At 34.2% G+C, this 25,283-nt stretch overlaps 1 protein-coding gene across 3 annotated transcripts in view; it reads left to right on the top strand.

Moving 5' to 3' along the window:
* Positions 1-25,283, top strand: part of csnk1g1 (casein kinase 1, gamma 1) — a 110,868-nt gene that overhangs the window by 53,427 nt on the left and 32,158 nt on the right. For all 3 annotated transcript variants that reach the window (XM_056462305.1, XM_056462304.1, XM_056462303.1), the window contains exons 5-10: positions 11,731-11,879; positions 17,301-17,535; positions 19,621-19,706; positions 19,793-19,877; positions 21,866-22,014; positions 23,038-23,145. In XM_056462305.1, coding sequence (XP_056318280.1) covers positions 11,731-11,879; positions 17,301-17,535; positions 19,621-19,706; positions 19,793-19,877; positions 21,866-22,014; positions 23,038-23,145 — 812 coding nt within the window. The remainder of the gene's footprint in view (positions 1-11,730; positions 11,880-17,300; positions 17,536-19,620; positions 19,707-19,792; positions 19,878-21,865; positions 22,015-23,037; positions 23,146-25,283) is intronic.

Raw genomic sequence — 25,283 nt, 5'->3', positions numbered from 1 at the left:
TTATTTTTACATTTATTTATTGTTTATTTTATTTTAATTTAACTTTTTTATTTTTCAATTTTTTATTTTAATAATTTTTTTACTTTTATTTATTTATTTTGTTATTTTTATTTTTACTTAGTTTTTTGTTCTTTTTATTTATTTATTATTAATTAAATTTTTATTTTTTTATTATTTTATTTTTTTATTATTTATTTTGTTTATTTTATTTAATTTTTACTTTATTTTTTCTTGTTTTATTATGTTTTTATAATATTTATTTAATTTTATTTTATTTATTTTTTTTTTTTTAATTTAAAAAAGATTTATGCAGTACATTATTCTGGTTAAAATAAATATACTTGTTGTGTTTTAAGCTCTTGCTCTTGCCGCTGAAATTTAATCATTATCTTAAGTTGGTGTTTTCCATCATTTAGATGACATGGACCCCCAAATATGTAAGGGACCCACATACTTACAAAATGTTAAAGCCACTTATATAGGTTTTTATCTAAAAATCACAAGTATTTTGTGAAAATGAATATTCTAAATGCACCTTAAATATTATTTTACTAATTTTTAAATAATTTGTCATTTATTTGTTCCTTTTAATCATTGTGAATAATACAAATTTTTGCCTTTTTTTTTTGCCATGTTTTTTTTTTGTTTGTTTTTAAGATTCACAATAAATTATTTTTTAACAATGAAAGATTACATGTAATACAAATGATCAATCATGGTAATGAAAACAATTTTTATTTTATTTTGTTGACACAAGGCTAACCAGTTGCTTATTTATTTTACATTAGCAATTATCAAACATTATTTTCCAGTACACACTGAAAATATGCAATTCTACTCGTATGAACTACATAAACAACCTTACAACAATTTATATTTAATAAAGTAAGTGTGCCTCTCACAGGTGAGTAGGTTTGACAAACCACCTGTAGAAAACAATCTTTCAGACCCATTAACCAACACTTGCACCCTCTAGAACCTAATTCTTTGAGCACAAACAGTTCATTTATATAATTAGCTCTTGTTGTGTGTATTGCCTCTTCTTGTTGAATCGCTGAATGCCTCCTCAATTGTAAGTTGCTTTGGACAAAAGCATCTGCTGAATGACTAAATGTAATATGAATGTAAAGAACAAAATGCTTTGAGAATGACAGTTTCTGTAAGCCAGTGGAAATCTTTAAATATGGATTCCTTACATCCTTATGACCTCATGACCATCCAAAAGATGTAGACCTATGTCATATAACACTTTTTAAGAGATTGCGTTTCTATATGTATTACTATGAGTACTCCCACTCTTTGAATTCCCACTCACATGTTCAAGCGGCATCTAGCAGTGGAGTGCCGATGGAAAGCTTGCAAAAGTGATAATCAGCAGAGATGGATAGAAGCTAACAGCTGAATATGTGTTATGTGCAGTCTGAACACAAGATGAGTCACCGGCAGGCCAACAGTGTGCTCTATTCTCAGGGGTGTTACACCACCACACAATGAGCAGTGTGGGCTCTGCCTAAAACTACCCACATCACCCTTAGAAGATGCGCATGCTTTGCAGACACATGTATATCTGCTTTAGATAATAAATATTACACTTGATAGCAGACTTGGACATCGGCAAGATTTTACCCTGCGGTTTTGATAATTGTTGTATAATTATTGTGGGGTAGTGTTCAACGTACACTGAAAAAAAAAATGATTGGATTTACTACTTTTTCTTAAGGTAAGTGGTTGCAAACAATTTATATTAATTAAAACAAATTAGGTTGAACATTAGTTCAGCCCATATATATATATATATATATATATATATATATATATATATATATATATATATATATATATATATATATATATATATATATATATATATATATATATATATAGGTGCTTGCAACCACTTACCGTAAATCCAATGAACCATTTTTTTGTATAGGGCTCCACAATGTTTTGATAATATTTTAATTGTGATATTTAGTTTTTCTACAATAGGAAAAATAGTAGGCTTATTTTAATTAATTAAACATTATTTAGCTAGTTAATTATTCTACATCTCTAAATTGCATCTCTGTACATCATATGTAACTATAATTAAATAACCTAAGAATTTAAAGTAGTCGGTTACTTTTTCAACATACTTTGTAACTAATTACACTCAACACTGGCTGTTCCACACTGTCCAGTAGTGTTCAGGGGCCAGTTGCACCGGCAGTGCATATGTTAAAATGTAGCCTAGTTGTGACTTAAAGGGACACTAACTGTGCGTTCACACCGAAAGCGGCGGAAGCGTTAAAGTAGCCGGAAGTCATTCATTTTCATTGGGTGCCGGCGGCGAGGAGCAGCGCGGCGGGTCTTTGTTGGTCTGGGCATCGAGGAAAGTTGAAATCAAGTCAACTTTATGGTAATAAGCTATGACGTGGTTCAGGGGCCAGCAATCGGAATGTAAAAGTCCACCACTTGAGAGGATTCCACAGAACACAATCCTCTGAACTTTTATTCCGACCACAGTTGTTCCAAAGGGTTTGATTGTTGCGGTCACCGGATTTCCTTTTTTCCGTTTTTTTCTTTAAAAAAGCAGGAATCTCATGCGACAATATAAAACAGTATTGCTGCTTCAGAATATTTCAGACATGTGGACACATATTGAATAAGTGGAGCAAAGCCACACCACATGCAACTTGATCTTCCATTGTTAAAAGAATTTGATTAAAAATTGTGCAACATTTTCACACTAGAAAGCATGTTTAATGAGGGAATGTTACTGATTTGCTGATAATGCTGTAACAGCTCCTTTAAATACGAGATCAATCTAGCGAATTTTGACTCTTGCTCCTGGAGCTGTAAAGGCAGACAGCGTTGTCACTAGGCCAGCCAGAGCAAGCTTTGATGCTCTCACCTCCTTCGGTGTGAACGCACAGTTAGTTTTATACGCACTGCTAAATATTTGTATATCTTAGTTTAAACGTGTTTGGTTTGGGAAAGAAGAGTTTATTTTTTGTTAAAGAGCCCATATTATGGCTTTTTGAAAATGCCCTTCCATGTAGTGTGTCACACAGCTCTAAGTGAAGTGAAATATCCAGCTAAGGCTTAAATCTGTAAGTTTACAGTGTTTAAAACTATTGATTCATCTATAAAAGAGTCGACTCATAGTGCTTCAAACGAGTCGTCTTGATAACGAGTTATTAGGTGTTTCGCGATGACGCAGCTACGAAACACAAGTAGTTGCACGCGCAAGCCCGGGAGATTTGAAACCTGCGGCTCCGCCCACTAACAGAAAAAAGTCACACACACACACACACAGACACACACACAGACACCGGTAGAATGAAGTCACGCTGTGCAGATGGAGATTATTGACAGTTCACCCAAAGATGAAACCTTAGCATATAGCCTAGCCTTGAGCAGATCGAGAGCCTCTGGAAACTACCTGCTTACAAAGAAGACTTCATCAGTTTGTTAAAGGAAGGATCGGTAAAGACTGTCAGAACAAGGATCAGTGGATCATGAATCAGTTTCTTCCCCCATTTCACCAGTGTAAGTACGTGCGATTAAAATTGTTGCCTCGTTTACTCTAGCTTGCAAATTATGCATTTAGTTGTGTTTTGTTACTTGTAACCGCGTGTGCTGTATCAGGTTAACTCTTTATATTCTCATATCGCGTGTAAAGCCACGTTGAAAACGCGACGCGTGCCGCTTTGTTTATGGATAGTCAGCTATGTGTGTGTGTGTAATGTGTGTGTGTGTGGCTCCTCTGAGGACGGTCGTTTGTGTGAGTGTCTCCTCTTAGGAGGTTGATGTGTGTGTGTGCGTGTCTCTGAATAGGGTAAAGCTCTAGGCAAAGGGTGATCAAAGGGACCCGTTTGTAAAGTGAGGACTTTAGGGGGTGTCGCGGTTGAAATCTTAGGGTTGTAATCGCGGATGTAACTGAGGACGCGGAGGGGGAGGGAGGTGTCGCCGCCGCGCCGTCTCTATTCTGGACGCGCCGGCCCTGTGTGTGCGTGTGTGTAAAAAGAGCAAGTAGACTGCTAGGACATATCCTCGCCAGTTCTTGGACTTTTTGCTTGATAAAATAGTTAGTCGTCAGTATTTTCTAGTCCATCGTCTGTATTTACATTCACCCACTGGCAGCCAAAATCCACTATGAAGCGTGTGTGCACTGTGACTACTTTTATATTGTTGATAATCTGCTGGGCATTTCACTCTGTCTCGCCCTGAAGCCTGTCAGTGTCGTCGACCAATCGCAGCAGCCTGTCATTGGTCCAATCAGCGCAGATTAGCTTCGCGCTGAGGACGGGTTTGGGTACAAATGAATCGCTGAACGATTCATATGGGAGTCGCTGGGATAACTAGGTAAAAATAAATGCATATTATAAGACCATCAAAGTGTTGTTTGACCTTGCATGCATATTAGACTGTTGTTGGAGACCCTTACAACCTAAATATGACCCTATTTCATCTATAATATGGGCTCTTTAAATAAACAAGTGTTTTTTGTTAATTGTATCTAGCACGTGTAGGATATAAAAAATCAAGTAATATTTTGATAACGTCATGTGTATTTCGCATACATTTGCGGCTCGCGAAGCAGGTATGTGCGTTGTCTGGTATTAGTGACTGACTGATTTACTGTGCTATAAAAATATAATTTATTATTTAATTTTCATAGGACATTTAAGTATAGACGCATTAGTTGCAGAATTTTAAAGCAGTTTAACAATTTAAATGCTTTTGATTGGATATTACATCATTCAATGCGACTAAGCATGACATTATGGAGAGCTTACGACCTACTAACTACGGTTTGCCTTAAGAGCATGTTGTGCAACCGAAGTAAGAACAAATTTAGTTACAAACTAGCTAATAATTACTAAGGCCCCTACTATGGACTTTACGTTCCAGTTTAAGAAATAACTTAAGAAAGAACTTACGAATAGCTGGTGCAACCCTACCCAGCTGGTTTCGCTCTTTCTCCTTTCAGGCTTTCACACCAGACTCGGAACGCTCGCGCCAATTATTGTAAGTTTGTTACTGCTAATAATTAATTATTACAAAACATTTCTGTCCAATTGCATCCAGAATTTTCAGTTTTCACCCAGAGAAATCATTTTAGTGCATCGGTAAATAAAATGAAATCTGATGAAAAAATGTATGACTGAATGAATGAATCAATATAAAGTATCGGTTTATTGATTCATCTGGGTTGTAATGGTTCACCTATCATGTAATGGTACCGATCATGGTTTGCATGTACTTCAGTTTTGGGCTCATGTTTCTGTACAACAAGAATAATAATCAAATCCGCAATACTTTTTTATCATTTATTTTGAAAAGAAGTAATGTTTGGTCACAATAAACTACAGAATGGAAAGGCTACTTGTGATTATAAAAGTGCAAAATAAATTGAATAATGAAAAATAACTTTTCTTTTTCAAATTCAGAGACTATATATTAATCTTATATTATATTATATTATATTATATTATATTATATTATATTATATTATATTATATTATATTATATTATATTATATTATATTATATTATAAGCAAAGCTAATTTACCCTAATAAAGGTTAAGCCCAGCACTCTACAACAACAGAAAAATACATTAAACGTGTATTAATTTTAAGATTTTACAAACTCCAAAATAAAAGGCTTTTTATATGATTATAATAATTATTGTATATTTTCAAGTTTATCTGCATTTTCAGTAGTAGTAGTGAGTGAAGGCTGTAACTATGTCATCTACCATTGAGAAAACTCTCTCGCTTGGGACTGAGGTTGCAGGTATTGCCAGGTAACACTTTGCCCTTTTGGTGTAGTGAAGAGACCATGAACTGGCTTATTACAGAGTAACGTGTGCTCGAGCACTTTTAACAAGTACTTTAAAGCCGGGATCTAATACTACTCTGTATGGGTGTATTGCAGAGGAAATGTATATGCCAATTGCCTCTGTAATAGCTTTAGTCTGGTCTGCTCTCACATCTAAAAGCTGCAGGGATTAGTTGAACTACTGTAGTCTATTTCTGCCTATTACACACTGGTAGCCAGCACATCTGGGTGATATGTGGTATGATTAGGCCTGTCGTGATAGACAATATATTGACTTATTGTGTGAAATCTGGAAATGAGCTCGACCATTTTTTTTGCGCATCATTATCAAGTTCATTCAGCAATTCGTGATTTCGGCAATTGCGACTTCTCTTACTGCGAGTTGTAGTTGACTGACCCAGAGATATAAGCTACCCATTAAACACACAGAATAATGTTACCCCGGTATCCTGGCCAAAGTCCCTCTATCGGCCCTTACGATCATGGCCTCCCAATCATCCCCATCCACCGAATTGGCTCTATCACGATTCCTCCACTCCACCAATAGCTGGTGTGTGGTGTGGAGAGACCCACCTCATGATTGTGAAGTGCTTTGGGTGTATCGCCATACACAACAAATGCGCTATATAAATACACATTACTTTACAATCTTGGTAACAAGGTAAAAATGTTTGGTGTTGCATGGTTGGTGTTGCTTTTTTGAAATCTGCCTACATGCTGCAAAATACTATAGTAAATAGCAGAACTGGTTGCAGATATGGCCCGTTGAGGCACCTGTTTCTTTAAACTGCCTTTAAACATTATTTTTAATTCTAGTTGTTGTTACCTTGCAGTTTTATATCTAACACATTTTTTATACCTTTTATTATTATTATTATTAATAATAATATTATCTAACATTATTTTTATTTAATCTTTTATATTGACACAAATCCAGATACAAACTTTAATGTGTATACATAATTTTTTTTTTTGCAACAGTCATATACTGTACACAGGGTAAAGGAGAAAAATTAACTGGACTGTTTCTGTTAGTTTTCAATTGCATTCTTGTTAAAGTATTCAATAAATGGGTTCCATGGCACATAAAAGTTCTTAAAGGGAATGTCTGATCTTTTCAAGCTGCTGGGAAGTCATAAAGTTTCTTATCAGTGCTGAACAGTGTGGTTAACATTTATTATTATGTATTTGTTTGTTTATAATACATTTTCACATTCTGATTTTAATGAATAAGCATTATTTAAACGGGGTGTCTGCAGGGTCCTAAAAAGTCTTATAGGTGCAGGATGTAAGTTTGACACCAAGTGGCTGAACTAGGTATTGGATTCCTGGATCAAAACAAACGCAAGCGCAGGTTGCCAGATTGAGGACCAACAGGAAAGAGCCTATCGAGTCCAAAGGCTGGTTTAAGGCTATTTTAAATCATGTTCTCTATAAAAAGCAACGGAACTCTATATCTGCGTCTCATTTCAGAGTCTGCTACTGTCCACCGGAGGTCACATTTCAGTCACGGAAGCATGCTTTGAGAGCCTTTCTGAATGAATGAATGAAATACGCTGTTTTCCAACAAGGCAACCCGGGGTGCTGAAATATAATTGGCTAAACTGGCATATACAATTTTTTTTTATGTACAAAAAATATACAATTTTATTTTGTATATAAACAAAACGCACATACAGCACATTTAAATTTTTTACATTTCGAAAACAAAGACCTTAAAAAGTCTCAAATTTGCTGAAATAAGGTGTTATAGGTCTTAAATTATTTCAAACATCTTAATTTTCTGATGTCCATGTAAAGGTATGCAGTAGAATACAAATTGAATAATCGCAAATTGAATTTCTTAATCTAGGAAAGAAACCTAAAAACAATTACACAATTCCTCATTGATAATAACAGGCAATATTCCTTTACGTTTATACAAAAAGTATTTACAGAAGAAAGGTGGAGCGGACATAAGATTTAAAAATAGGCATAAAACTAAAGGTTTTATAGTTGAAACGCATTTGGTTGAGTTGGAGTTTTATATTCAATCCATATTGGACCAAAGGTCAACAAATATGTATCTTTGATTATTCACACACAATGTAATTTCCTCCATAATAAATATTATATATAAATATATACTTTTAACAATGTTAAACTGATCAATTTTTGCATACTGCATGTATATGAACTGTACAATTTTGGAAACATATTGGCTCATTTATTAATGATAATATACAACAAGATGTTTCTGTAAATTTTAAAGAAAATATTTTTGGTTTTTATGAATCTGCCTCTACTTAGAGAAATGCTTGTTTAATTATAAATTTAATTTATTTTCTTTGTAAATTCCATATCCACAAATGCAATACCAAACCATATTTTCCTGTTTTTTTTTCAAGAATTTAGTCATTTACGTTTAATTACATTATTTAAAAATAGGAAAGCAAACGAAACTCTTTCTTTCTCTCTCTCTTTCTCTCTCTTTCTTTCTCTCTCTTTCTCCTTTCTCTCTCTTGTATCTTTTTTCATTGACAATGTAATTCATACTCTTGTATTGTAAACAAATATTGCTACAAACTTGTTATGTTTTTTTGCAAAAAAAAGTGTACGTATACGGCTAGAGTTTGCTTGTTTTGACACATTTTTCAGAAGAAAAACCTAAATTACCTAAAATTTTTTTTAACGAGGCAAGTAAAAATATTTTCCATTGGCCAACTTTAGCTTTTAACCCTGTAAAAGTCAGAAATTTCATTCATAATGGTCTTAATAAATCTAAAATTTGACTTGGTGAAACCTGCAGAAACCCTGTAAAATTAAATAAGTTGTGTTTTTTGTTGTTGTTGTTGTTGTTGTTGTTGTTGTTGTTAGTGTATTTTTATTCTATTGTCATATAGGCACAGTATAATGACTGGGATAAAATTGTCTTAATGACAATAATATTTTTTATCATGATACGTTTTTGGGCAATATATCGCACAACCAAAATTAGATATCGCTACAGGCCTGCATATGATACGTGTTGGCAAATTTATCATATTTCCACTTACACAGTACCATACATTTCCCTTACAGTCATCATCATATCTACAACTTGCTCTTCTTTACTGTTGTACCTTCTACACAGGAAAGCCTAAACTTAACCTCACTATGGATTTAAAACAAACAAACAGGCAGGTGGTCAAGCATTTTGCATGCTCTCTGAACTTATCATTCTTGTTTTGGATTGGTGTGTGTAGCTGATGTCTTCTTCTGGTTTTTTTCCTGTTGTGCCAGTTGGCTTTGCATTAGCATGTGCGCCCCCTTCTGGCCAGCTCTCACATTGCTATCCATAAAAAGCCATAGTCATACTTTTATTTAAAATAAATAAATCAACACCTAATCTTTAACAAGAGAATGTTAATACTATTAGGGATACAACAATGCAGATTGCTTGGTGTTTGGTTAGTTTCATGGTTTTAACGTCACTGTTTCAGCATGGTTTGGTATATGATATGTTCAGTAAAAAGAACAGGACACTGTTAAATAACAGTAGAGAAAAGAAATCAATCTTCAAGCAAAAATCACAAGTGAATACTATTGCTAAGACATTAAAATAAAAAATGATGCTTTTCTGTATTTTTAGGTATGTAACAGTAGTTTTCACTAATAATATCAAATATAACACTGCATACCAGGAATAGGACTGTATAAGATTCTTCATGGTATAATAACCTTGGATACAAATATCACGCTTTCATGGTATTGTAATGACTGCTCTAAAATATATTCTTTTTAAATGTCTGGGTAAAAAACGAAAACTTTTTCCCCCTTTGAACACAATATATTTTATTTTAGCATCTGCGCCACACTAGCCATGATGGAAGAAATTGTCTTGGTTTTAGCTCTGTGAAATATGCGAAGTTCGCCCAACGTTAAAATGATTTTGAGGCAGAGGAGGAGGGAAAGGGCCGTCATCGTAGCTTGCGCCTATAGTTTATAATTCAGAAGTATTTGTGGGCACGAGAGAGGTCTCAGGTCTGGTAGGAGCAAATTGTGGCGACTGACCACTTACCTCCCCTGTGTTTCCTCTGTTGTTGTTGTTTACCGTTGTCGGTGTCTCTACACGCTCTTCCTTCTATGTCATTAAACCGCCGATAAGTACCACATTGTCGCAAGTTTAATTACGTACAAAACGGAATGCCTCAATAAATCTGCCAGTTTAATTGTGAAAAAAATCTGCCAGTTTACATGATAGTCGCAGTCACGTATCCGATTTATATCTGATTTATTTCCACATATGAAGGAGGTCTGAAACCGATCTCTGAATATCCGAATGGATGCGTTTTTTTTTTTTCGTGTTTTCACAGTCTTAGAACAAATCCGATCTGTGTCACTAATGAGCAAAAAATCGGAATTGGGACACATTTAACTGGCGGTGTATGTAAACGGGGCCTTGCGTATACCATAGGAATGGTCTAGCAGAAAATGTTGGCGGTTTTAAAACCTTGACTTTTCCAAACCGCGATATACGTTGAAAACAGTTGTCGTCCCATGCCTACTGTATATAAACTGCAATGTGTAAATTAAGTAAAGGTTAAACATTATTTAAATGACAACAGTTATTTAGTCAACACTGTAAAAAAAATAATGGGTTCTACACAAATCCTTAAAATTAGCTTAATCGTTTTTACAAATTTAAGTTGATTGAACAAAGTTGTCCGTAAAAAAATAAAAATGAATAGTTTTGCCTCATTTTTTAAGTAAATACTTTGAAAAATAGCAAACAGAAAGTGGTTCCATTGTAGTAATTTGAACCTGTCAAATAATTGTCACTTTTCAGATCTTAAACTCATGCTTCAGTGATTAAAGAACAAATCTTAAATTATTTTAGTTTAAAAAAAAGAATAGCGGCTTACAGTGTGCGCATTTGATCCCACATGAGCTCGTGTACTGTCAAAACCTGGCTAATAATGGGACTCAGAGTTTACAAAACGTGACTGTTTCATCAGGTTGTGTTTATGGTGGTGGCTTGTTCAGTTCTCACTGCTGTGTTTGTGTATTTTAATGGGTAAAATGCAGAGTACAAATTCAAAAATTGGTTACAACACGCTCAAGGCAAAGCATTCCTCATTTTAGCACTCACTGATTGTACATTTACTTGCAGAGAGCAGTGTCTCAGCCCATGAACATGCAGTTGCAATCAGAATTATTAACCCCCCCCCCCCCCCCCCCGCCCCCCCCCTTTTTATTTTTTCCCCCAGTTTCTGTTTAACAGAGAGATTTTTTTCAACACATTTCTAAACATAATAGTTTTAATAACTCATTTCTAATAACTGATTTATTTTATCTTTGCATGATGACAGTAAATAATATTTTTCTAGATATTTTTCAAGACACTTCTATACAGCTTAAAGTGACATTTAAAGGCTTAACTAGGCAGGTTAGGATAATTAGGCAAGTTAATGTATAATGATGGTTTGTTCTGTAGACTATAGAAAAAAATATATAGCTTAAAGGGGCAAATAATTTTGACCTTAAAATGGTTTTAAAAAATTAAAATCTGCTTTTACTCTAGCTAAAATAAAAAATAAGACTTTCTCCAGAAGAAAAAATATTATCAGAAATACTGTGAAAATTTCCTCGCTCTATTAAATATTGTTTGGGAAATATTTTAAAAAAGAAACAAAAATTTCAAAGGGGGGCTAATAATTCTGATTGCAACTACACATTCAAACATACAGAGAGTCAGTACAATGAGTAATAAAAGACACTGATTTAAAAAAACAAAACAAAAAATAATCTGAAACAATGCTATTTTACATATGCGTATTGAACCATGGAGGTCCTACTGAGTGGTTTATTATTATATTTAGTTATGTTGCATCAATAATTACTACATAACTAATGTTATATCTTGTATATTTTTTTTATTGTAGATGGTCTGCCTCAGGTCTACTATTTCGGGCCCTGTGGGAAATACAACGCCATGGTTTTGGAGCTTCTCGGCCCCAGTCTTGAGGATCTCTTTGACCTGTGCGACCGAACATTCTCCCTCAAGACCGTCCTGATGATAGCCATTCAGCTGGTGAGTGCACAGGGCCTGTGTTTTTAACAGCAGTGTCTTGTAAACAGCATTTTTTTTTCTTTTTTCTTTTCATTCAGAGTTATGCAATTCCCTTAAAACAATATTCCTCCATCAGTCCTTACATCATATTCTCATTCAATACCTCAGTTTGTCACAGGGACATGAATTTAAATGGTGGTGGGTAGATGTTAAAAATTCAATTTATTGGGTAATTTAATTGATAGCAATACTAGGTACAACTAGATGCAAAACCCTCTAAATCCATCAGACCTCTTTTTTTTGTGATTGAGCATTTGCTATCAGGCTCCTACAATTAGGTACATAAGTTTCATTTTTATAGATAATGATAAGGTTATTAGCTGGTAAATAAAATAACTTTTTTTCTAAACTGTCACGTTAAACAATTCTTTGGTTTTTAACAAGGTACATTTTCTTTTGTGTCAGAACCAGCTAAATCCACTTGTGCTTTTTTTGCAAAAACCTCTAAATCCACCTATCAGGACAAGAGTGTAATTGGTTTAAAATCACTAAAGATGCAATTAGAAATTATTTTACCAAACTGAAAAATACATTACACAAACCACTTAAAATTAAAGATACATAAATCTGTCAAGTAAGTAGCGGTTCATTCCACTGTGGTAACCCTGATAAACCAGAGATTAAGCAGAAGGAAATGAATGAATTAAGTCTGTCAGGTGCATTGATCAACCTTATTAAATCTTGACATTGATTAAATCTTAACAATCTGTTGTTATTTCTGATATTTGGGATTTACATTTCACGTAAGTAGAGCAATATAAACATTGTAAACTAAGCTTGGTAGATTAAAATAATGTAGTGTAAAAACATTGTGGAACATCAATATCTGTGCATTGTCCATTAATAAAAAAGTAATATAATTTATTGAATTAATCTAAATAATGTATAGTTTAATACATTATATTTATCTTTTAAAAATAGCTTACATTAGCAAATAAAACACAAGGTAAGCTTACTGTGCAAAAAATGCATGTCTCAGACACTTTTAGAAGCTGTCATTCATTCGTTCTCACCATACTCTCTTTTTTTCATCTCTTGTTTGCTTCATAGCATTCATGCGGGATAAAAGAAGGGCATCTTAACTTAGTCTTTCGTGAAACGCAGTTGGCGTTTAATGTATAGTAAAATGGACTCATTCAAAGTAGCGTCACTGCACAAAAAACATTATGAATGAATGCTACACTTCCGACTGTACGATGTGTTTTCTTATAATGCAGGCTTATAATGAGTTTTGAGGTAAGGGACGTTTTCATTTGCCATTTACTGACAATTGGACAGGCTTGATGTAGTTCATCAAACTACGTCTTTTAAAATTGAAAGAGGAATAAAACAGTCTCTTCATAAAAGCCGTTGTATTATCGCGCTGCTACATTGAAAACATATGATTCGATTTGCGCCTTATTGGTTCTCGGGACATAACGGCTTTTGCTGTCAAAGGCAAGTGGCGTTTAGAGGCTATTACATACAAACTGTTATTTATGAATGTGCTGACATTGGGATGTAGATGATTTGAAGCAAGAATATTTGTTGAACATGTAGTACTTGCCTAAAGCATTCACTCAATGTCATTAGCTCATTTTTGGTGGAAGTGGCGTTTAGCGGCTTTTGCATCTGAACTCTTCATATATTAATGCAATTCATTATAGAAAGTATGAATTGATGTATACTTTAAACTTTAATTATACTGTTCAATTCAAATAAAGTATTTTTTGTCAATTTTGTGGCTCAAGTATCGGTTCAGGCACCGTTTTGGTACCGGTACACAGAGGAACATAACACCTTACTGCCAGCATTATTGCAGAGCAAAGCAAACAGCACACAGAAATATAAATGCACGGCTACGCACAAGGCGGGTGCCATGGGTCTCGTCGATCACTCGACGCAGAAGTCAAAATCAGCCTTAAGAGTTGGCTCACTATAGAACATAATTGATTTTATTTAATTTGACATTTTTTTGAATAGCTTTGTTATAGATGTGACAGATGTTAAAATGGCACTTGTGTGACTTTGGTAAATCAAATATATTTGTTTGAAAACATCGACTGACATTTTTGTCTATTTTTAAAATACTGTAAAATACTTGCTTACACAGAAAAATGTAGAAACGGTTTCGCTATTTTGGTGATTTGCATGGGACTGCTCCAAAATGCATTCTGGACTTCCACACAAACACCACTGCAGCAATTCTATTGTACCAAGTGTGTAAATAAAGCATTAACAGTAGCCAGACAAGCTGAAGACAGAGCATCGATGTATCAACACTCAAAATACAGCACTTGGCAGCTCAGGAGCCGCATGGGAATGGCTGAACACCCACAAAAATACACAAGATATTCTGCATTAACTTTAACATCTTGAACAAATATTGACATTTGTTCATTTCATACTTCTGCAATTCAGTGATTTTCGAGATTAAATAAAAAGACTGTACAGATAACACTTTCACAGATGACAGTTTTCAGGTGGATTGTTCAATATACAAGCAAAATATTTGTTAATTCCATTCAAAAGTGAGAATCTTTATTTAAAGCTAGAGCAAACATTTGATTTGTGGTGGTTTAAGCATTTATGAGGGGAACCCAGTAAAGTTTCTATTTCCAGCTAAACAGGAATATTGTGTATGGAGAGAGTTTTTTAAATTTGCACTCCTCATCTGTCATTTACCAAAAAAAAAACACTAATGGTTGGAGGGTCGTGGCCAGTGTAAGTTACTTCAAAAAAGTTACTAATTACAATTTAAAATTGTATTTAAATTAGATTTTTAATTACTATATTTGAAAAGTAACTCTTTAATTATTTCACTTAACACTAAAAATGCAAAGCATAAAAGTCCTGCATATAAAAAATGCCGCATTGACAATAGAAATCAAACTTGACGACGACTTAAATTTTAGCTTTATTAAAAACTACATTATAATAATAAACATTACATGAATCAAAACAAAAGATATCAAAGCAATGACAATATTTCATACATACCATTAATTGAAAAATTTCTGACGCTACTAATTTATTTGTCTCCTCTTAATTGATTGATTCAGAGCTGTTAAATTCATGTACACAATTTTAACAAGTACATTACAAGTAAAATTAAATTAAAATGAATCCCTTACTCTTTCTGTGGAAAAGTAATCTAATTACAGTAACTGGTTACTAGGGATGGGTAACTCGGTACTTTATCGATAGGTGCTAAATTATAAAAGACCGAAGTATCGATAAGCTCTGAAGTTGACGTTTCTGCTATCGGCACTGGGGAGATATTGCTGAATAAACATTACTTACAGTGGCATAATTTAACTGACCAACCATTTCTAATTTGCGATATTTGATATTCGTCTGCACATTTGGCAATCTTACATGAGAAATGCTTGCGAAATGCGGAGAGCGCATCAAGTATAAAAGTCCTCTCAGTTCTCGGCTGTGCGCGCACACTCAGCGGAGGCTCACGCTAAGCGCACACACATAGCTTGTGACACAGACTCGTGCACACACAGCTGATAAGCTTGCAGAGTGAACCAAACAGATAGTATTTCGCTAGTGTTGCAATGCCCGTTGCAACAAACGCAACAAGTTGTTTTCTTGTGTAAGCTGAAGCGCAAGCAATCTGGCTAAGTGAAAGTATCTTTCAAAAGTGCGTTAACTGCAATAAAAAGTAATAAAGTTTTTGACTGCCTAGCTACTAACGGAAACGTTACATCGTCTACATTGTTATGCCAGCAGTCAATCACCTAAATTAGTATAATAATAATAGTTACATCATCTACATCATCTACGGAAACGTTACATCATCTACATCGTAATGCCAGCAGTCAATCACCTAAATTAGTATAATATTAATAGTTAAATAAACAAACGGTTACATTAAAAACAGTATTTTTTTTCTGCAGTAGCCTAAATAAATCTTAAACATTAAAAATACTTTTACATCTGCTGTATTTACAAATATAGCATATGAATAGCCTAATAATAAACTATGCTTATTAAGAAATTATAAAAACTGCTTATTTTTACATTGCAAGATGCTCCAAAAGTATTAAACGCACAGTTAACTCCCAAAACACCATTAACTCATTTATGAGAATTCATGTTTGTCAGAAAAGGCAAACATGTTGATTCATGTTGAGTCATTTTCCTTCAAACCATCGTACATTTTTTTACAGGAAAAAAAATATTTTTTGTTTTACAATTATTGGCTTCGTTTTATTTTACATTAAAAATGTAATGATAAAACAAAGTGTTGTTAATTCTGTTCAATTTGTTTAGTTTTTTCATCAAAATATCATCGATAAGAGAACTCGATAAAGTACCGAATCGATAAAAGTATTAATTGGAGTTAAAACCTTAAAAATACCCATCCCTACTAGTTACTCTGTAACTAATTATACCCAAAACTGGTGGTGGCGGCTAAGCATATTTCATCCATGCCATCAAACTGACATCATCAAAGAATGACTATCAATCCATAATGTAACAGTTTTTTTCAGTGCAATAATTGTCACTTTCACTTCAACTAGCAATGTGCGCTAGCAAAATAAACGTCAATTTAGATTTCATGCTGATTTAGGCTCCTCCTGAATTTTATTCAACCTGTCTACTGTTTTGTGCAAATATGGTTCATGTTGCATAATTCCACAAACTGACATCAGATAATTGTTTTTACTTCATATTTCAAAATGATGCAGTCTAGTTTAAAATCCTTGTCTGGGTTATGGTTACAGTGCAGTGGTTTCCTCTTATTTTAAATCACTAGAGATAAAGCATATTAAACGCATCGTTTATCTATTGTGTTTTAAAGTCCCCATGAACCGGAAGCTACGACCACTTTTTTCCGTACTGTAAAGCAGTTTCTAAAAAAATTGATTATTGAATGAATAAACTGTGGGTGTGGCTTGTTTTTTTCTACTGTGATTGCTGATTGGATGTAGTAAATTAGGCATTTCATTCAGAAAGATTGTTAAAAGTGTATCTGGAGAGTTATTACAACCTAACAGACACCTCCTCCTCACCATTTCTGTTTGTTGACAAAACTGACAGGTGGAGGGGCGTTTAAGTACATTAACCAATTTAAATTTAATTTAAAACAAACAAGTGCATTTTCAGATTTTAGTTTTAGATTACAAAAGGAAACTTTTTTTTTTCTCTCTCAATGACATGCACAGATGAATATTTCACCTCAACACTAGCAATGTGAGCTAACTAAATCAATATGTTTAGTTTTGATTGCATGTGTACTTAAATTAAGAATACAATTTTCTGGCCTGAAGAAAAATATGAATCCCCATAAAAAAACTGAGATCAGTGATTTACTTGTGCAAAATGTACATGCTTATATAATAATTTATACTTAATTTCTAATATGTGCACACTTTGCTTGATTCTCAGATTTCCCGAATGGAGTATGTGCATTCCAAAAACCTCATTTATCGGGACGTGAAGCCAGAAAACTTCCTCATCGGGCGGCAAGGAAACAAGAAGGAGCACATCATCCACATCATAGACTTTGGCCTTGCGAAAGAATACATTGACCCAGAAACCAAAAAACACATTCCTTACCGGGAGCACAAGAGCCTTACCGGCACAGCTCGATACATGTCTATTAATACACACTTAGGGAAAGGTAAGTGTGATATACCTCCCTGATCTGAACTTAAATGAACTAAAACATTAAATTTAGCATGCCACTATCCTCACGCTTTACACCACGGCTTGATTGGCTGCTTAATAGGGTTGGGAATCATGAACCAGTTCTTTTAAAGAATAGGGTTTTAATGTGTGGTTCCTTTTGATATTGTGAGCACGCCATCTAAACCCGAATGAGAGGAAACATTGGAGGACAATGGGAAAAATAAGCAAACAATCTGGACACTTTTCTTTTTTCCACTGAATTATTTAAAGATATTGAAGATGAGTCAGGTTTCTAAAACGCCTGTTTTGTTGACTTACTGAATCACAGGTCAATACTATGTCATCTCACTCTGAATAAATAATTAATAAATAAATACTTGACTTAAAGGCATGATTTACACTCCAAAAATGATATTTTGTCAGCATTAGTTGTCCTCGTGTGGTTCTGAATCCTTAAGCTTTCATTTATCTTATTAATATGGGATTTTTGCTATCTGTTAGAGGTCTGTACAACCAAAATGGCCAGCTCATAAAGATATCATGTGAATTATAAGTCTAATCCAATTCTTTTGAAAAGACTATAGCTTTACTTGATCAATAGATTTAATTTAGACCTGTATTCAAATATAAATGTTAATCAATGCTCACACATTGAGCACATTAAATATGCTTAACTTGGGAGCTCATTTGTGAGTGCTTGATTCATTAGCGCAAACCTAATTAGTTCAATACTCCATTGACTTTCCAAGGATGGACACCAACAATTGTTTGTTGATTAATGGAGTACTTCTGAGTTTGAAATCAGTGTGATGCATTTATTTGACTTATTTATCAGTTATTTGAGACTTTCAAAAGAATCAACTCAATCAAATCAATCAAATATAATCATAATTTAATTATTTAAAATAATGGAATAAACTAATAATCAAGCAATTGTGGAATTGGAACCAGGAATAGTACTTTTATCTTGTTTCCACTGAACGATGTGGTTCAGTACAGTATGATTCAGTATGGGTAACACTGATCTGGGGTCTTATTACTTTGTGTAGAAACCTTCCTAAAAGTGAATGTATGGCAGAATAAATTATTAATTTAATAAGGATAATATCAAATATTTGTATAAAGAATATTATTTATATATTTTTAGAATTATCTCTATTATTATTTATTTAAACAAACAAACACAGACTTGTGTCTACACACACACCTATATCTCGTCTTCCTTCCTTTTTGTCCTCTGCTGATCACTTGCCTGCGATTACAAACTACAGTGGCACCGCCAGTATTTTGGAGCCATAGTATCGCGATACTACCATAGTACTGGTAAACCGTGCAACCCTACTTTATATAGTTCACAACTTTTGCATAGGATGTGGTATACGTACATTTCCACACCTGTTTTGTGCATATGCCACGTTTATAAATGAGAGACTTCCATTTCCACTACCAATAGTACCCTTACTTGGTACTGTATGAATGGTGTATGCCAAAATGTTGCAATCAACATCACTTGATAGGAATATTGTATGTGAAAAACCAGTGTAATTTGCATTTGAAGAAGAAAGCCATGCTTGGGGCCATTAACGTGGTGTCTTTTGCGCACACAAGTTCGTTATTTCAAAAGTAGATATAGAAAGAGGAAGCAGTGTGCCTTGTGCTTTCCACATGTTTTTTACCATAAATGATGGAGGACATACAGTTTGTCACAAGAAAGACGTCAAGCTTTCTTTGAGCTTTGGTCGACTATGGTTCGTTGAGGCTTGTGGTCATTATATTATTGCAGTTCTGGTTTTGCCTGTACATTTAAAAAATGGTACTTCCTATGTTCCTTTTGCCAAATACGCAAGTGATGATTCTCTATAAACCAATCAGCATTTTGCAGTGAATTTAGCTCCACCCTTTAGGTATCGTAGAATTCAGTTTCTGACAGCAGAAAAATAATTGCACACTCGATCTTTTGTATTGTATTATACCAAACTGCCACGCAATACAAATGAGCCATTTGATTTCAATCCTTACTTAACCAGTTTTATATTGATGTGTTACATGATTTTTTTTTTTGTTTGTTTTTTGGCAGAACAAAGTCGAAGGGATGACCTTGAGGCCTTGGGTCACATGTTTATGTATTTCCTGCGGGGGAGTCTCCCTTGGCAGGGTCTAAAAGTATGTTAAACCAACCTATTAGCATTGTTAAAACTGCTGTTCATTTTGTTCTTGAAAATGAGACTTTGTTGCTTTGTACTTTGCAGGCTGACACACTGAAAGAACGCTATCAGAAGATTGGGGACACAAAGCGAAACACTCCCATTGAAGTTCTCTGTGAGAACTTTCCTGGTGAGAACCTCTCAAAAAAACATAACATTTTTCACATGTAGAAGCTATTCTTAGGGCCTGTACACACTAAGCCAACACTCAACAACTAGCATTGACAAAAACCAACTGTGTTGTCGCCTCTTGTTGGCTTGTGTCTGGATCAAAAAGTTGCTTGTGAACATGTGGAAACCAAATGATTTGAGAGTGCACATTCTATGCCTGTGTGACATGTCTATCCACACCCATAGGGGCAGTAATCTGTTACTGAACTTCCTACGTAAGCAAAACAGCATTTAGTCCCATTATCACAGTACTCGTCGGTCACCACGAAGGAATTCGCTCTTGCAAATATGTCTGATAATCTAATAACCCATATTGTTTGCAAATACTTGACATACATCACAATTTCAGCTTTCCTCTGTGTTTCTTCTTGACTTGAATTGTGTACTTGCTACTATCACTTCAGTTTTTGTTCTCGCGCTCTGATTCGTTGCTGAATAACCAATCAGATCACTTTCTTTAGATGGCCGATGCCAGTTTACATGCTGAATCAGGCCAGTGAGCTCTGACATTAACCCGACGAGAGGTGACATGTGGAAACCCCAAATCTACTAGCTGGCCCAATGCTGGCCGCCAAAACCCAACTGCCAACCATCAGCTTGGTGTGTCCCGGCCTATAAAGTTGACCCGATTTACTGACACCCAGTTTATGTATAGTCAATTTTAAAAGAAAATGTAATGTTTAGCTTTGTAATCCTTCATATTCAAATTATAATAACTCTAATGCTGACATGGAAAACAGAGCATCACTTTACAGAAGCAACGTTGCCAAATAGTTTCTCTGAAAAGTAGCTAAGCTCTGCTTAAAGTTGGTAGATGATGTAAATTCAATGTAAATCATCGCATCCTATCTGTGTTTAATAAAGTGATATTTATATTTGCACCACATGTTGTATATACATGCTAGATTTGTCAAAAGAATTAAGTTTGGTACCAATCGATACTGACATTTTTATAAAGTCCATTTCCCGCTAACATTTGAGCGCGCTTTTAAACACTGCTGATTGGCAATCGTGTTCACATGCTCAACAGAATTGACAGGGATTGGCCGGGAAGGTCATCGGTTCATCATTTTTCACTGATGTTCATCGAGTGCAAACACAGATACACAGACACTGGAGCATTTCAAAGTTGCTTGAATCAGCTGATCTGTCAATGAGCTGACGTGCAAGAGATCCGCTGATGAATCGATCGACTGATCTACACGGCTTTGAAATGCTACATGGCCCTTGTATCCGTGTTTGCACTCAGTGAACAGTGATGAACTGATGACCTTCACGGCCAATCACAGACATGTTTGTTGAGCATGTGAACACAATGGCCAATCAACTGTTTAAGAACACGCTTAACAGAGCTCAAATGTTAGCGGTAAAAGGACGTTTTTAAAATTTTAGTAGTGATTGGTTCCGAAATTCCAGTATTGACACAACACTAATATATGCATGTCAGTTTAATTAAGTTTAATGTTTGAGCAGCAGCATCAATACAGTTCAGTGTGTTTACAGTATTGTCTCAATACTGAAGACATAATAAACTAACCTGACAAGTTCAGAAACTGGTGTGTCCCCAAAGCTCTGTGACTAAGTAGTACAAGTGCAAGAGAAGACTAAACGGTCAAATAAAATAGTTTCAAATGACCGTTCAGGTAGCTTCCACAGCTCATTCGTGTCTGTGTGAGCAACAGAACAAGCTGCTGCCATTGCTACCTAACCCAGGAGGAGAGAGAGTTCTGACTGTACCAGGAAAGCAATACCTCACGCTTGCAGGACTTTGGTCCAAAAGTCACTAGATTTGTGGCTTGGCGTGATTTTGGGGGGAGAAAAGTCTGAAAAGTGGCCAATTATAAATTGGCATAAGTGAAATGGTTTAAAAGTTGTCTTTTAAATCCAGACTTGCCTTTGCTGTTATTTATTCTGTCATTGTAACTTTGACCTCATTTGTGTTTTCAGAGGAGATGGCCACCTATCTGCGCTACGTCCGGCGGTTGGATTTCTTTGAGAAGCCAGATTACGATTACTTGCGGAACTTATTCACAGAGTTGTTCGACCGGAAAGGATATGCCTTCGATTACTCTTATGACTGGGTTGGCAGACAGATTGTGAGTCAACAAGCTGTCTTTATGAAGAATTTCAACATTTCACTGTAGTGTTGTTACGGTACCAAAACCCATAAAAAAATTACATGTTCTTAGTACCAGTTTCATTACCACAGTAAAAACTTGGTTTATTTTATAGGGGATGAGCAGGGCCAGACAGAATCTGTGGAGTTTTTTTTTTATTTCTGTGAAAACTTTTGTATAAATTTATGCAGAATGATTTTAGGAAAAACAAAACATGAAAAATATTTACTTTTTACCTTTAAAGGTTTACATTGCAAATCCAACTAGATCCAGTTTTTTGGTAAACAAAGCAAGTCTCTCATATAATGTATCTGGTACAGCCAGTGCTCACAAGTGTTACACGTGAAGAGCAAAGTGAAGATGCGCTGTTCTTGAAGGACGTTCAGTTGCTTTAAACAACGGTCAGTTAACTGTTAGGAAACCTACATCTTGCAAGTTTGATGAATAGGAGACTTTTTCATGCGTCACAGACGCAAATGGAAAAAAAAATACCCTTTACGCGATGTGATAATATCTCAAAGTTTTACCCTTTAGTAGTCAAGGGGGACATAGACCATATGCGCCATGCAGCGCCATGCATTGTAGAATTCTAAGCATAGATTTCTATCAGGGTACTCACACCGGCGCCACAAGTTGACAGCTGTCCGTGGTCATCTACGACTCAGGACACTGTCATGTTTCTGCCATGCCACAGAGCACCATTTAAATAGTTTCATTTTAAATAACATGCGAATGTGTGCGTCTGGCGAATGTTACTTCCAACTGTCATATGCGTGCTGCAGCGATGAGTGGTGCATCGAGTGTGTGACCAGCTTCAGAAGACTAGAACCTCAGGTTTAAGGTGGCACTCATGAGCGGGACTAAAATTTTGCATATTAAAATTTGCATATTGACTTGGTACCAAACAGCGGATTCTGCATACAAGTCTCTTTCACAGTAGGATCTATTTTGTCTTTGGCCTTGAGAACTGATGCTGTGTCTGTTTTGCTGTGTTTTTCTCAGCCCACACCAGTTGGGACGGTCCATGTGGACTCGGGGGCGTCTGCCATCACACGCGAGAGCCACGCACACCGGGACAGACCCTCCCAGCACCAGCCCTTGAGGAATCAGGTAATCTTCCGCTCTTTCCGATTTTCGTCTTTTATTATTGAAAAAAAAAAAAAAAAATAGATGTTCACATTTTTTAGTCCATTTGTTAGAGATACACAATCTCCTGAACCAAATGAGTGAATCTCACAAATCAAGGCTGGGCTATTTCATCTCAAGAAAGAAAAAGTATTTTAATGATGTTATTATTATGTCCAAGTGTTTATTTTTTGACAATTAAGTGTCCCCACATTCTTAACACTGTATTACAAAATATTGATACAATTTAACTTTTTTTTTTTTATTTAGGAAATGAATACATTTATTCAGTAAAACCACATTAAATTATCTGGATTAGCAAAATATTGATTACATTTTTTTATTTTATTTTTAATTAATTAATTTATTTATTCATTTATTTATGAAAAGAAAACATTCATTCAGGAAGACCACATTAAATCATTCAAAGTGGCAGCTATCTATTTGAACCTGTTTATAAAAGATTTCTGGAAATAAAATACATCATGATTGAGGCAAAATGTTAGTCACAGCAAAGTTGTGGACAAAGTACTAGCGTAAAAGTTTAGCTATTGTAAGAATTAAAAAGCTTGCCTTTCTCAGCACACTTACTAAACAAACAACTGAAAGTTTCATCCTAAATATGAGACTCATTCATGAAAATAAATCCTAAAATTCACCGTTAGTAACTTAATTTTCCTGCCATCAGTCACGGGGATTTAGATTGAGAATCTCCTGTTCTTGCCAAGTAAAAAGGAATATGATATACTTTGGAATGCAGTAAAGGAAACGTTTTTAAATGTGTAGAGACACATGAAAAATGTGTAGTAATGAAGTAAAAGTTATTTTGGTCACACTTTATTTTGATCGTCAATTTGTTGAATTTAAGTTACATTGCATCTAATGTACATGCTATTTAAATCTCATTAGATTATAAGTAGACTGTTAGGTTGGGGCTTGGGTTAGAGTAAGTTCACATATACTTGCAAAGTTTCTTATAATCAGTTAAATGTCTGTTGAAGGAGCATATCAACAGATATTAAGCAGACAGTCTACTAATACTCAAATGGACCATCAAAATAAAGTGTTACCCTTCTTTTTTTTTATGGTCCTCCACTGACTGTGATAGCTTGCAATTTTTTTAGCCAATTTTGCTTTCCTTTTTTTGTGACATGCCAATTCCAATTTTAGCTGATTTTCTGTCTAAGAATTATAATTGACTTAATACACAAACAAAAATACACTTTTATTTAAAAAAAAAATGTTATAAAAAGCATGAGATTAAACAACATAAGTGCCTCAACGTCCGAAAATTACCTCCTACTCTGAGTATTTTGGGGTTTCGTGATGTTGCCCCAATGTGATGTTTACTTTGGCTTTATTTATATTTTATTTTGTTTATCTTTTTAATGTTGGCCTTATTTATATTTGAGAACTTGAAGTCAATCGATACATCTCTAGTTATAATAATACCAAATTTTTACTCACCTTCAAATCAACATATTTGAAACAACTCTGAAGGAAAACAGGAGAGAAGGGTGATGGTTGCAGGAACTTTGCCATCACATAAATTAAGTAATAAAGTAATTTAAATAAATTAAAATAAGCTATATATATATATATATATATATATATATATATATATATATATATATATATATATATATATATATATATAGATATATAGATATATATATATATATATAGATATATATATAGATATATATATATATATAGATATATAGATATATATATATATATATATATATAGATATATATATATATATATATATATAGATATATATATATAGATATATATATATATATATATATATATATATAGATATATATATATATATATATATATATATATATATATATATATATATATATATATATATATATATATATATATATATATATATATATATATATAATAAAATAAGTAAAATGAAATAAAATAAATAACTGTATGAAAAATAAATTAACTGCAATTTATTTTATTTTTTTTGTATTGTATTGTAATTCAAATTGAGAAGGTGCTTGATTGACATGAAGACCAAAATATGACCAAATTATAGAAATTTTTATCTGATATTGGAGTGAAATAACAGCCTTGACTCATTTTGGTGAGATTTGCTCAA

The sequence above is a fragment of the Danio aesculapii genome, chromosome 7 (assembly GCF_903798145.1).
Source record: "Danio aesculapii chromosome 7, fDanAes4.1, whole genome shotgun sequence".
NCBI lineage: Eukaryota > Metazoa > Chordata > Actinopteri > Cypriniformes > Danionidae > Danio > Danio aesculapii.
This window is presented reverse-complemented; position numbering and strand designations above follow the sequence as displayed.